Source organism: Rhagoletis pomonella, unplaced genomic scaffold (genome assembly GCF_013731165.1).
Source record: "Rhagoletis pomonella isolate Grant_MI unplaced genomic scaffold, Rhpom_1.0 Rhpom_scaffold_03307, whole genome shotgun sequence".
In the NCBI taxonomy this organism is placed as follows: Eukaryota; Metazoa; Arthropoda; class Insecta; order Diptera; family Tephritidae; genus Rhagoletis; species Rhagoletis pomonella.
This window is the reverse complement of record NW_023461859.1, coordinates 1-14,849: the sequence shown is the minus strand read 5'-3', so window position 1 is coordinate 14,849 and position 14,849 is coordinate 1. Positions and strand designations below refer to the sequence as shown.

The 14,849-nt window shown below is 36.4% G+C and overlaps 1 protein-coding gene across 1 annotated transcript; it reads right to left on the bottom strand.

The window, feature by feature from the left end:
* Positions 1–759: 759 nt before the first annotated feature.
* On the bottom strand, positions 760–2,456 carry LOC118754066 (transmembrane 9 superfamily member 4-like). The gene is made up of 5 exons (XM_036488933.1): positions 2,024–2,456; positions 1,742–1,969; positions 1,501–1,684; positions 1,297–1,435; positions 760–1,223 (listed from the first exon to the last, which is right to left on the bottom strand). Exons 1-5 carry the CDS (start codon positions 2,203–2,205, stop codon positions 1,123–1,125), a joined length of 834 nt encoding a protein of 277 aa, XP_036344826.1. The 5' UTR covers positions 2,206–2,456; the 3' UTR covers positions 760–1,122.
* Between the last annotated feature and the right edge of the window lie 12,393 nt (positions 2,457–14,849).

The window sequence follows — 14,849 nt, the reverse complement described above, 5'->3', positions numbered from 1 at the left end:
TGCCTAAAACGATGTGGGGACTTATGATTCGATGAAATGCATCATAATCAATCAAAAAGTTTAGTTAGTTACGGCTTTTTGTATTTCAGCTACGATGTGAGTTAAGCCCTTTCCATACTATACTAACGATATATTACATGCCAAGTCCCGCTCCTCAATAAATACACCTTGAATTAATTCTTATTTAATTTGTGAACTTGGCTGTCGACTTATTTACATACCATTTTATCTTTATTTCGATGCGTGCTAATTTTGACAATTTACACAAAATTAAAATAAATGTTTTTATTTTCGAGCTGAAAGACTAATAAAAGGAAACACGGAACTTAAGAGTAATAAGTTTTATGAGGAAAAAAATAATTACACTAAGAAAAAGTAGAAAACAACTAGAGATGCATTCAGTTTTTTGAACAGACCTTTGACAAATAATATTCGATTCTCTCTATAGCCAGCCGTTGAACATTTCCGCTGGAAATACCCACTATTATCTTACGCTTTGACTTTAAATTACGAAAGAAGGTGGACGTAGGGGACAGTAGCATCTCTACAGGCAAAAAATATTGGCTAAAATTTTTGTTTGCCAGATATACGTTTTATCAGTGCACTTGTACAATATTCGCATTCGCAAAAGCTCCGCATTGATTATTGCGAATATTCGCTACAACCCTGATATGTATGTATGTACTTATCTGTGTAGCTGTGATACCAACAATAGTTTTTCTTCCAACGCTACAAGGTCCACAATCAATTGCGTTGAAATAAGTTACTAAAATATATATTAATTGAGAAATAAGTATACAACTGACAAAAAGAAACAATTTAATTAAATCAGCTCAATGACTTCTTCAATCACTGCCTAGTAGAATAAATCTATGAAAGATATGCAGCTCACAGTCTCCTAGTGTAACAACAGGCAATAAATTTAAGCAACATATAAAATTATGAAATTATAGTTTGGATTAAAATGAAGAAAAACAATGAAGTTGTTCACACTTGCCTGGTTATCAGGATATGTGGTTATAAAATACACTACACAATAATAATTTTTAACCAGATAACCTGATAACCAAGCAAGTGTACACAACCTCAATGTATTATGTGAATAATGTAGGCAGTTAAAAATTAATCTATTTTAACAGCTCCGTATATTTTGCGAATAAAGCTATACGCGGAAAAAAATCCGATGGTTCCCGTTAATAGCCAAAATGTTAATACCATAATGCCTGGAAAGTTAGAATAATATAAAGATTATATATAAAATGTTTAGTTTTTAAAACTTAGTTTCATAAAACATACCTGTATAGCTTAAATATAATAGTGTAGGAATGAATTCTGTGATTTCCAATTTTGTAAAGAAGTAGAATATGCTATAGAAAAGCACATATAAAGCTGAACCTCCTGAGACAATAAAGCTGCGCCACCACCAGCGGTAGTCCTGCGCGTAAAGACAAAACAATATTATAATTAAGAGCTCGATTTCTTCGCGGTAAGAACTTTTACCTCTCCACAAAGTTGGAAATATGTCATGACGATCGATATCTGACCACAGCTTACAACCAAGATACAAAATACAAGAAATAGAAAACCAAATAAGTAATAGAATTGATTCTGCCATATAGCCGTGAAGACGAAAAATAGTTCTATGAAAACCGCTCCGAACGGCAATATCCCAGCCATTAGTGTACTACAAAATACTTTAATATATTATAGTTCTGACGCAGGTATAGCAATGTTATTATACCTAAGCACAATATTCATGTACCAATGCTGTGTCGGCACTTGTCTTGGGATCATATTAGTGCGAACTGGATGTTGATATGGTTGCTTACGATAGCCGAAGTAATAGCCTAAATAAACCAGTGGAACTGAAATACCAAACCATAAAAGCAGCAAAGAAATCATTGTTGTGAACGGGACAGCTCCACTAGAATGTTTATCCCATATAAAGAAATTAAGTATAAAACCGGTCCTAAGGAGATAACATATAATTAAAATATATATAATTAACTTATGCTTAATGTACCCAAAAACAATGCCGGGATATAACGTTGCTGTTAAGAAGGCCGAACGTTTCCACTCTCGCCCTTTCATAGTTTTATAAAGACGGGCCGCAAAATAACCAGCAATAGTACCCATGAAGACGTACATAAAAATTCCTGATGTCATTAAAGCTCCTCGGGAAGAAGGTGACAGCATGCCAAGCATAGCGAAGACTATAAAACATGAAGTCAGCCAATAAAGTACTAAACGAGTTATACTCAACTAATAGCGATCTGTAGTGCGATTCACTAACTTTTAACAATGCGACTTGTCGAGTTGTAAGCTAACAATTTTTGTTGTTTGCAGTAACGATTGTGCGATTCACTAACTGCGCTGCCGCTAATGGGTACAAATCCATATATGCCAAGGCGTTCGTGTGAGCACAAAGCACAAAGTTCACAAGCATTTTATATGGATGAAAATGCGGAACATCCTCCGCAAAAAAAAAATTCTAAAAAATCAACGGTAACCTTCAGGAACTTGAAACTTGCACTTTATCAGACTAAAATTGAATGGGCTACAAAACTGCATACTCTTAAAACTTATAAAGATTCTGAATAAAAAGTTCGAAATCTTGGTGACAATTTTTTTAAGTCTGATTGATTTTTATTAATTTTGTGTAAACTGTAAACTTTGAAATATTCATTTACATATGTGGTTTCTATTAAAAATAAAATTATTAAAGATAAATAAATACACATATGTACATAAGTAGCAAACAAAAAACTTTTGAATTTTTCTGCCATATTTTACTCGAAGCTGTAAATAAAAAGTTAACAAAAAACATTTAACAGGAAAAGGATTAATATTAAAAAAAATCACTGTATGCACATTTGTACATATTTATTTTCAATACTGATTTTATTATGCTAGTGAACACATATACACAAGTTTTAACAAACAATTTTTTTGTTATGTAACTTATATTACTTTTTTTAATAGTGTATTCTGCTCCTAAAATCGTATAAACTCTAGTTTCAAACCTCGTGCAATATTAAACAAATTTCAACAACCTTTCGTAAAACTTCAAAATTTTTGTCAGAGTAATAAAAAAATTATGTATGCAATTTTGTAGCGCATAAAATTTTAATACATAAAGTGCAAGTTTGATGTTGCTGAAAAATCCTTTGATTTTTGATATTTTTTGCTAGCGGCGCTGAGCATTTTTTCATACGCAAAAATTGTAGAACGTACTTTTTTGTTTTATTAACAACACCAATCTGGACGTCGTCAAATTAGCGGTCTTTGTTACCGTTAACGACAACAGCTGATTTGGCGATAACGAATGTTGTTAGGGAAACGTTTACTGAATAGCTAAATTGTTAAAATTTTCATTTAGCTGATTTATCAAAAACAAGAGTTGTTAAAATCGCGTAGTGAATCGCACCACTGGGCTCTAATTGTAACAGTCGTGAACGACTCGTCAAGTAATAATGCATATTTCGGATTATAACAGTCGTAAACGTACGCTCGTCTCGTATACCGAATTAGAAGACGAGCAGTACGTTCACGACAGTTATAATCCGAAATATGCATTTTTACGAGGCGAGTTACTCGTTCACAACTGTTCCGATTCGAGCCCTGAATTTTCCAGAGTTCAGAAATGCTTACTCACTGCTTAGTCATGTATGTATGTGAACGTTTTAGTTTTTGCTATACTTTTTTCAAACATGTTTGAGATACTCAAAAATATTTCGATTCTGCTCATTCATATATCGTCGCTACCATGTCGAACTATCGAATGTGCCAAAATGCCTTTTCAATTACGAGACCTTGCGCAGAGCAAAAAAAAACGGCTGTACAAAATGTTATCATTAGGAAAAAGTGTGGGACTCGACACTTTGTTTAAGCCAGTATCCTCTACTTCTAATAATAAAAATCTTCCAAATAATAACCGAAAATCTTCCGAAAAATATCATGTTATTTGAAAACAATAATTTCAAAATATTTGTTCAAACTGAATATTTGAAAACATTTACATATACGTATTCGGCAGTAGCTGAGTGTTCAGAGAAGGGTGCGACTATTTGTAACCTTTCATGAGCTCCCAGGTTCGTATGCCGGCAGACGAACATATTAAAAATATAATTAATTGCTGAATATAATTAACTATGAAAAAGCATATGTGAAGTTCAGAATGAAAAATTTCAGAAAAACAACCGGAAAAGTTTCACAGCCATTCGTTGGACTTTTCTATTCACCTTTCTTTTAGTTTTCGGATAAATTTCCAGATTTTTTGCTGGCTATACACATACATGCATATACAGATTATTAAAGACGATCTTAATTACACTGCGTGACAATTAAATAAATTAATATACTTTTTTCGAGGTTCACACGTATTGTAGATCAAATAAAACACCTCTTTGGGGTAAAATTTTCGAGTGACGAAAGCTGAACTAGAAACCCAAAATTTATGATATCAATTTCGTGACGAAAATTATACGCATTTTTTAACTGCCTTTCAAACGTACGGAAAATTTTTTTTATTCATACGAATCGTTGCAAAAGTTCTGTTTTTTTTTTAACTGTGTTTCTAGCAGTAAACGGAAATTCGCAACGTTCCGAATAAATAAAAAGATTTTCCATACGTTTGAAAGGCAGTTAAAAAATGCGTATAATTTTCCTCACGAAATTGATATCATAAATTTTGTGTTTCTAGTTCAGCTTTCGTCACTCGAAAATTTTACCTCAAAGAGGTGTTTTATTTGATATCAATTATTTTGGGGTAGCAAATTTAAAATCGACGAAAATACAAACAATAAACTAAATGTTTTATTTTTCTCAAATAAATTGCTAAAAATATTCTCTAAATCTAAATTACGTATTCAAATCGATGTGTCCATTGAAACACATAGTTTTTCGAATACGGAATAAAGCGAAAAAGGATGATCAAGGATATGATGATATATCATGTATTCGAAAAAATTAAAAATAAAAAAAAAATATGAGAAATGATAAAAACTTATCAAGTTGGTACCAACTTTGGATACAATAAACAACTGTATTCGTCTGATTGCCTCGTAGTTTTAAGAAGTTTTACTTCTATCACGTGTACCGTGTTGCACTCGTGCTATTAAACTAATGATTTTTTCTCAAGTAGTTTTGCTCAGTGGCAATTTATACATACGTATGTAAGTAGTAGCGGCACATTGGGTGAACTAAATGTATTCATACATACATATATATGTACAACTATATGTAAATACCAGGTAGGTTAAGTGCGGGTGATAAACCCATGTAGCATAGTTAATACCTGCAATTAAAATGGGGAAGAACGTTACAATTTCGGCCTGTGACTGAAAAAAACTCTAAAATACACACAAATTGTGGTTTCCAAGGCATGTACGAAGTGATTAGCACAGCTGCATCCTTCAACTTGTCAACCCGCGGGAAATTCCCCCATTTGCAGGGAATTTCGGTTTAAGTGGCAATCGAGGAATGGGCGATTTTTTTCGGGGAACTGGGTATGTTATTTTTATATCTTACGGTAACCAAATTAGACGGATATGTTAATTTTTAACTATTTGACCCTTTTCGGAGCGACATTTTTTCAATTTGAATAGCAATATCTGCACAACAGGAGTTTTCCCAGATATAAGCTATGTACCAGATGAAAGCTAAGGTTTTGTGCTAGACTTGTGGGAACTTAGAATATAATCGACTGACCAGTTTTTGAGAAAATGCCCGAAATCTCTATTTTCAGCAGCCCGATTTTTAGGCGATAACGTTATGGCGTATTTATATTTTATAAACACAAAAGATAGCGTTAGATAGCCTGTTTGAAGACCCTTCTACTGATATCCACGTCAATGACATGGACTGAGTAGTGCGGCCTCAGTGGCAGTTTAAAAAATTGGCTTTTTTCGAATTTCAGGCGGCAGCCACGCCCACACAGGCATACGAATCAAAACATCCTGGAACAAAACCTTCTTAGTTTTTTGTGTACTTTAAATCCTGAAAGTGTGAAAAAAAATAAATGATGGTACGTACAGACGCCACATACATACCAAAGCATCCCGTAGTGGAGACACGAACCAAAACACATTTACCTCTATATCTTTCCAACTGGCGGCCGGAACTTAATATATAAGGTATCGTTTGAAAGGTATTGGCCTATAGAATAACACTAAATATGTTGGGTGTGCCCACATGCCCCCTTAAACCGGCAAAAGCAGAAAAACGTTTTTTGTTTCGCAACACTTTAGCCTAATTTTTTAGAATCCGGTTAATCGTTTACGAAGCTTGAATATATTTTCTGGACACACTCTGCAAGGCCTTTCCAACGATATATCAAACATGTCGATTGGAAGTCTGGATAAAAACTTCCAAATCTCGTGTATATATAAGCGAGTCATTTCAGCATGCTACTGTTGCTGCTTTCGTCACTCGCGCGCACTGCCGTGCGCTGTGATCTAATCAAGCAGAAAAATCTGCATACTCAGAATTTTAAATACACCCTCAAACTCTGGGCGTAAGGTCAATAAAATTATATAAAAAAAAACTACAAATACGCTTTTATTACAACAACTAAAAAGTATAAAATAATTTATAGATATAGCGATTACGTTTAAGAAGAATAAGAAGTTCCCTAACTTGATTTAATTTAACTTCCGACCAAACTCTATCGAAATCCACGCATTTTTTCATAGATAAATGCAGAAATGTTTATTACAGAAGTTGTTAAGAATTTTCGGCACGAGGCGCAGAGATTGCTTAAATGTTCAATATATATATTGTTTTAAAGTTAATCCAACCTTTAGTTTTGTAAACTTCATTATTTTCTCTTCAAAGTATTTTTGTAGATTATGCTCTCCATGCATGACAATTTGCGCAAATCGGTTGATGGTCATATCAAAATCGCTTCCTTTTTCAGTAACGTCCGAACGTAAATTTCGAAGGCAAATACACCGGCATTAACTTAAATTCAAATTTCCATTATTTTGTTCTCGTAAGTACTGCTATAAACATTCCCTTATACCACAAACAAATTTTAACTTATAACATTTTTGTCGGCAAAAAAGTTAAAATAAACGTCCGCAACGTTAGGATTCGCCCATATTCTGTAATATTGCCCCACCATTTCTCGAGATAAATTAACCAGTTATACATTGTTGTAAACCGCGAAATGTTTTCTCTTAAATGGCATATATAAGTATTTTTCATCCGGCAAACACAAATAAAGTTACGAGCGTTTTTTTACCTTAAGCTCAGATTTTGAGGGTGTATTCAAAATTGTGAGTACCTATGCGTATCTATTATTTGCAAATGTGTGACAAATCATTTGGATCTTTAGCAGCCAAATCGTCTGATCGCAAAACAAATCATTGATACATCGCTATCCAAATGCGAAAATATAAATTTGGCATTTTGTGTACAAATGTACAAATCGTGTGATCCCTGCTTAAGACTAGAAATTTGACGATTTGCCAACTTGCGTATCATTCTAGACGCATGCGCAAGGTTTCGTAATTGAAAAGGCATTTTGGCACATTTGATAGTTCGACATGGTAGCGAGTACTTACACCTAAGTCATTTTATAGTATAACCTTTGTTTTCTGAGAGTGGAAAGCAGGAAACAAAAATTAACCAAAATTCCATTACTTTTAATGACTGGGCTCACATCTTTTATGAGTTTTGGACGTTATAGCGATCCAATCTTTCCCATCTTTTATATTTAGGTTTTTCTAATAAAATAAAGACTACAAACTAAAGTTCATCGAAATCGGACAAAATTTAATGTTTCCGCCAACAAGAGTAGAGGGCGTGGCAATTATTCCATCTTTCCAAAATTTCAATATTCTCTATTTCTAAGTAAAACTAGAGCACATGTCAAGTTTCAGGGAAATCGGTGCAGCTTTACTATTATTTCCACCTGACTCCATATAGCCGAAACACTGTGTGTCGTGCCGTACGGTTTTAAGTCGGTGGCTTAAGTGTGTTTGCATGAATACTGGAGGAGAAATACATGAAAAACCTATCGACCAACCTAGGAGTAAAATTCTACGCGAGATATGTCGATAATGTAATCTGTCTAATAGAGGGAAACAAAGAGAAACAGATACTAGACTATCTCAACAAACAACACCAGAATATAAAATTCACCATGGAAACGGAAGAGGAAAGAAAGATTAACTATCTGGATTTAACAATTAAAATAAACGATACCACGACCAAGATAGAGTTCGAAATATACAGAAAACCAACAGCCACAGACACAATTATACACAATAGCTCAAACCACCCACAGCAACACAAAAATGCAGCATTTTGACAACCAATTACGAGGCTTGAAAGGACCCCTCTAACAGAAGAAGGCTACAAGAAGGAACTGGATACAATATATGCCATTGCGGAAAATAACGGATATAGGAGAGGCCTGGTGGAGAAGTTAAGAAATGACACAAAATCGAAAAAGACTAGCAAAGAGGAAAACAATAAAAAAACTTGGGCAGTTCTAACTTACACAGGAAAGACATCTTACAAACTTGCCAAATTCTTTCATAAGTACGACAATCAGACATCATTTAAAACAAGGAACACAGTGGGAAATATATTGAAAGAGAAAATAAGCGAGGAAGATCCGCTAGATAACCAAGGTGTTTACAAGTTAACCTGCGAGTGCCGACACAGTTACATAGGACAAACGGCGAAATATAAGAACAAGGTATCGAGAACACATAAGGAATTATAATAAGAAAAAACGAAAACCAGAGGCTGCAATAGAATCGAACTTCGCGAATCACATGATCAAAAATAAATGCACACCAATGAAGATTGGACAAACAACAGAACTTCTCCGTGTACAACATAAAGGACAAAGATTGAATATATTAGAAAATATGGAAATATATAAACAGAAGACCTTCAAAGGACAAATAATAAATGAGCAAATAAATACTGTATCGGACGTACTATTTGAACCTCTAAAACTACTGTACAAGAAGAAGAATGACAACAACAAAATATTAAGGACAGATATGGAAGGGAATACACCAACTGCAAAAACAAAGAGGGTAAAATTCACGGACTTCTACCTGCCATCAAAAACGGGCCAAAAGAATTCATCTACCTATTGAGTACCGCAAACACTGCAAAACTAAAAAGACGTACCTAACAAAAGAAAGAGGGAGTTAACAAGGAGTATAAATACGAGCAACCAACAAAAATTATGCAGAACGAAAAATTACACTGAAGATGGCACAACGCCGAAACCGGTTTGTCTCCAAACCAAATTTGACAAGGGATGACGGAAATTCGTTCCATAATACATTATTTCTTTTATGTCATTATGGAATATGTTTTCAAAAATTCCCAAACTCATATACTTCGCGTCAACAGGATTCTTCAAAAACATATAATTTATGCACAAGGCACGGTTGAAAAAATATGAACCCCATAGCGACGAAAATAGTTAATTTCCTTTACAAATTATAAGTTTGTGTTCAAAAACAAATGAAATATTAAAAAAGAATAAAATTGTTGCAAGAAATTATTATTCAAATATCGCCTGTAGCAATAATAAAACGACTCATTCAGGTAATAAAACGACTCGCGAGTTACCTGCGGCGGACGTTTTAGAGCGACTGGTAATAAGAAATCGATACGATGGCGATATTGCCGGCAATAAATTTGTTACGGAGGGCGAGAAGTTTTCTTATTTCCGGCAACAAAAATTGACTGGTGGGAAAACAGGTATAAACACATCACTAATTTGACGGGAAGTGAAAAAAGTGTTCAGCCTTATCCTGAGTTTCATTTTCCCCGAACCGCTTCACTTTTCACTTTGGGTTTCCATGGTTTTACTATGAGCGGTTGACGAATTTTCGGGAGAATTTATTTTTTGGCGAAACTCAGGATAAGGCAGATTATAATAAATATGCATCGCGCAAATTAATTATGAAAGAAATATCGAAAGAAAACAACAAATTTTGTTTCCTTTTTAACGGTTTCAGCGAGGATGCCTTAAATACACAGGTATAAACTTTTGAAAGAAATACTGTTTCAAACATTTTTTTTTTGTTTTTATTCGCCCAATGTTTTTGGGCGTTTAGTTTCTTATTTAAATATATAATTCTTAAAAATCCGGCACTTATAAAAAAATTATTTAATGTTTTCTTCTACATACGTATGTATGCATCAGACTGGCTTGCGCTGAACGCCAGCTATTGCATACTCAATGTTGTTGTTGTTGTAGCGGCTACAACAACCCCGCCCAGATCGGTCAATATCTCAGTCGTTGTCGTCAATTTCCACTAACGGCAGCCCTAAGAAGCGTGCAGCCTCTACTGGGTCGGTCCACAGGGACAAAGGCGTTAGGGTTTTTGGGTTTTCCGGGTATACGAAGAGATGCTTCGAGTCATGAGGTGTCTCTCCGCATGCCGGACATTCATTCGGCACATCCGCGTTTAGTGTGCTCAGGTATGAGTTTAACCTGCTGCAGTAGCCAGAGCGAAGTTGGGCTATTGTGGTTCTTGTTGTTGTTGTTGTAGCAGCATACCAGTTCCCCAAAGGGTTTTTTGGGGAGTGTTGCTGTAGTGACAGTCCTTGGCCAGATATAAATCTGGGTCGTTGCGGTTACGTAGACCCGATTGTCGTGGGAACGATTGTGGTTTTGTCTCCCGAGGCAGATGAAGCTCCGTCTCGTCTATGTCCGGTGGTTGTGCGCCTAGAACGGCATTCGCAGGTCGGGAGTCCACATAACTCGAGACTGACTCCCTGTGAATGCCGTTCCGGGCCTGTCGGTATGCTGACGGGTCCAGAGGTTGTTTAATGAACCTCTGGACTTCGCCCGTCAGTTCGTAGAGATGCCTCCTGACGTGCCTGGGCGAGGGCTTTTCTGCAAGCAGCTGCCCATTCTGGTTACCACGTCTGTAGCTCCCGACAAGGAACTGCTTGCAGAGCATGGTGTTATGCTCCTTGAGAAGGAGCAATTTCGCCTCGTCGTGTAGGTGGTGTTCAGGCGACATCAGAAGGCATCCAGTCGCTGTCCGTAGTGCGGTGTTCTGAGTTGTCTGCAGCTTCATCCACTGCGTCCTACTAGTCCCCGGCGACCACACTGGTGCTGCGAAATTTAAAACCGGCCGGCCTATTGCCTTGTATGTTGCCAGCAACATTTCTTTATCTTTACCTCAAGTACTGCCGGCTAGCGACTTGACGACCTTGTTGCGGCTCTGTACTTTGTTGACAATAGCGGATGCGTGCGCAGAGAAGGAGAGCAGACTGTCGAAGGTTACTCCGAGTATTTTGGGGTTATTCATCATCGGAATTGGTGTATCATCGACGTGAATTCCCAGGGGCAGCCTGACCTCCTTCGTCCAGGTGGTGAACAAGGTCGCAGAGGATTTCGTAGGGGAGAGGATTAGGCTCCTTGCAGTGAAGAAGCGAGAAAGCTCGAACACAAGTCATCAATTGCATATACAGTCGCCATGATCGAGCAATCGTCGGCGTAGGAGACCATCGAGACTCCCTCTGGTGGTTGAGGGAGCTTTGAAATATAAAAGTTAAATAGTAGCGGGGAAAGGACACCACCCTGTGTAACCCCCTGTTTTATTTTTCTGAGTTTACTCGATTTGTCTCTAAACATTACCGACGAGTGTCGACCACTCAGATAATTTTCCGACCAGAGAGGAAGCCTCTATATCTTCTAGTAGCGTGGAGTGGCTGACGGTGTCAAACGCCTTTGACAGGTCCAGCGCTACTAGAATAGTTCTCTCAAAGGGACGGTTGCGGTTAAGGCCACGTGTTATCTGAGTGTTTATGGCGCTAAGTGCTGTTGTTGTACTCTGCACTTTACGGAAACCATGCTGATGATTCGCTGGGGTCAGGTGGTTTGTGAAATACGGGAGCAGCAAGGCCTCTAGTGTCTTCGCATACTCAATCAATACTGCTGCTTTGTATGACTGAGCAGCGCGTTGACTTGGTAGTAACGATACCTAAACGATATTAGAGGATGACTGAACACCTGCGCATAGCGTGCTGTTTTGCAAATACAGCCACCACAAGTGAACGATACTCATAACCAGCGTTGCCGCTTTGGTTATTTTTTACCAAAACTGGTAATTTTTTTCTTTTTAGAACGAGTTTGGTAATTTGGTAATTTTTTTTCAATTTGGTAATTTTTTTTCAACGTAAGTCCTTTCTTTAAAATTTTTAATACTAACTTATTACTTGTAAAAATTTAAAACTTTGAACCTTCTTACAATTGCACAAAACAAAAAATTTGCATCTTAAGACAGCCAAAAGTTTAAAGAGCTCTTTAACGTAACACTTTCCTTGACAACACAAAACTTTTACACGCCTATTCTGCAACACTTTCATATTCGGATTTTGCTACGAATTGTAGAAATGGTATGCTGCAATCCGAATCGTATCTTTCTTCGAACTTTCGAAATTCGTAACAATGGCATGCCTAAAGACGAACGAGTAAGAAATTAACAGTTTTTTTGCGTAATTTTGAACAAAAAAAATTCTGTGTCGGAAGCCAGATAAAAATTAAGCAAAAAGATGTAAATCGACGTGTTTGCAGTAAATATTAGTGGTGTTTTTTTTTAACAGATAAATTTGGTTTTCGCATATACGTATATTTTTATCCACTGCTTTATATGAATGAACAAAAAAAATGTTTGTTGCCCCTTATAGAAAGACTTGGGTACGGTTTAGTTATTAGTACAATGATTTTGGGTTGTTGTATCCAAACGCATCACCCGAATCTAAAAACTTCAACATGCACGTATTGTCAAAGGATTATACTTTAACTTAAAACAAAGGTTTCGAGCTCTAGTTTATTAATAAATTCGGTTTGAACCATGCACTTTTTTTTGTAAATTTCGATGTGGGTTCTGCGCAAAGATACAGTGGATGACGTAGACGCAGTTACATATATGCACAATAAATGTTGTATGCTTCCGCCCTCTTCTCCGGCAAAAAAAAAAATGGAATTCTCATTAGTAAGGCTTGTAATCCCTAAGCGTGTCCGAAGGAAGAAGCAAGCGCGACCAGGTGGTGGACCTAACAAAGTGCATATTTTCAATGGCTTGGAAGAAACTGTCATTGCAGTAACTGGATTGAGAACCAATTCTTCAGGAATAGGAGGAAATATAGCTTGTGGCTCAAAAATTCAACCAGAAGCTGGCATAGATGTGTCCATGGTTAATATGCCCCACAGCTCCGCATACCTTTGTGAATCCATTGCCATAGAGCGCTCTTTGTTGGTATTATTGCAAATGCATCAGAGCCCATAATTTTCCTCAAAATATGTAAAATCAATCAATTTTACCATAAACAAGCACATGATAAGTGTTTTTTTAATTCCTTTCCACCTTGTTTTCCTTCATACAGCAGTCTTCGAAAAACAACTGATAGCTGGAATGCTGCATATTTTTCCGCAAGGGTTGCAGCATGTCGGTTTTGCGTTTTTCGTAACGTAGCTACGAAGTACGAATTATGGAAATTCGGGTTCTAGAATAAGGGTTTTTGCATTTGTTCGCAATATAGCAATTTAAAGAAACCACCCATTTTTCCCAATATGGCGGCTCGATCACAGTCCCACAAATCAGGTTTTTGGATCATTTTTACCTGCTGGAACCAATGGTGAAAGATAATAACTTTACAGGACTAATTACAATTTTGCAATTAAATACGAATGTGACCCAATTATAAAATTGTAAAAGTAAATTTCATCTATCGTTTAACGATACGTTTTCTGGTTTCATGTTTTAGTTCATGTTTTGGTTTTAAGTTATGTAAAATACTTTATGTAAAAGACTGTATGTTAAACACCTTTTAAAGGTTTGTAAATTTCTGAGCGATTTTTTTGGGTTATGATTTAAAAATATTTGTGAATTGTTATAGTCTGAAAAAATTGAAAAGGACGCAACTGTAAGTTGTTCTTCTTCATTATCTAAACGCTCTGTCGATGGTGATATGAATTTTTTGAACGCGGAAGAACTCATCTGTCGCTCGAAAAATATAAATAGAGCTAAGCTGACCACAATCCCAGTTGTGGTGTAGTTCTGCCGTCGCCAAAATAATTATCTATATAAGGATACGTGGAAAAATAATTTGACAGCTATGGTCCATAGCTCGTCATTTTCAATGCTTTATGCTATTATGCTTATAAAAATTTGGTAATTTTTTTCTGAGTTTGGTAATTTTTTTTTTAGAGTTTTGGTAAAAAATTCAAAATCTTTGTGGCAACACTGCTCATAACAGCTCATACTGATACTAACTTCGGCAAACCAGTATTCCGAATGCTCGTTCACGAAACTAGCAAACGCGGCATTTGAACGGTTGCCGAAAGCATGAGAGCTCATTTGGACGGTTGACGAAGCAAGACGTCGTTTGACTTGTTGCTGAAAGCCATTTGACTTGTTGCCGAAAGCACGACGAATGTAGTAAAGGGTAATTTATCGTCTCGTATGAATGTATGTACGTATGTATTTATACCGCGTCTACCATTCAATTGCTTTACTCACTGGTGGCGCCAAGAGCTTGTTGGCAGGCTTTTTGTGAGGAATGCGCATACGTACGTATGTATGTATGTATGTACATATCAATGCTTCATTTCAAACAAGAAATTGTCGTTGACTTCGGCAACCCATCAAACATGCCTTCAGCAACAAATGAAATGGCTTTCAGCAACAAGTCAAACGACTTCTGCAACAAATGAACTGCGGCGTCTTGCCTTCGCCAACCGTCCAAATGAGCTCTCATGTTATCGGCAACCGTCCAAATGCAGTATCGTGCTTTAGGCAGTCGATAAAATACGGCGGTTGTTGGTTTCGTGGACGTTCACTCCGAATACTGGT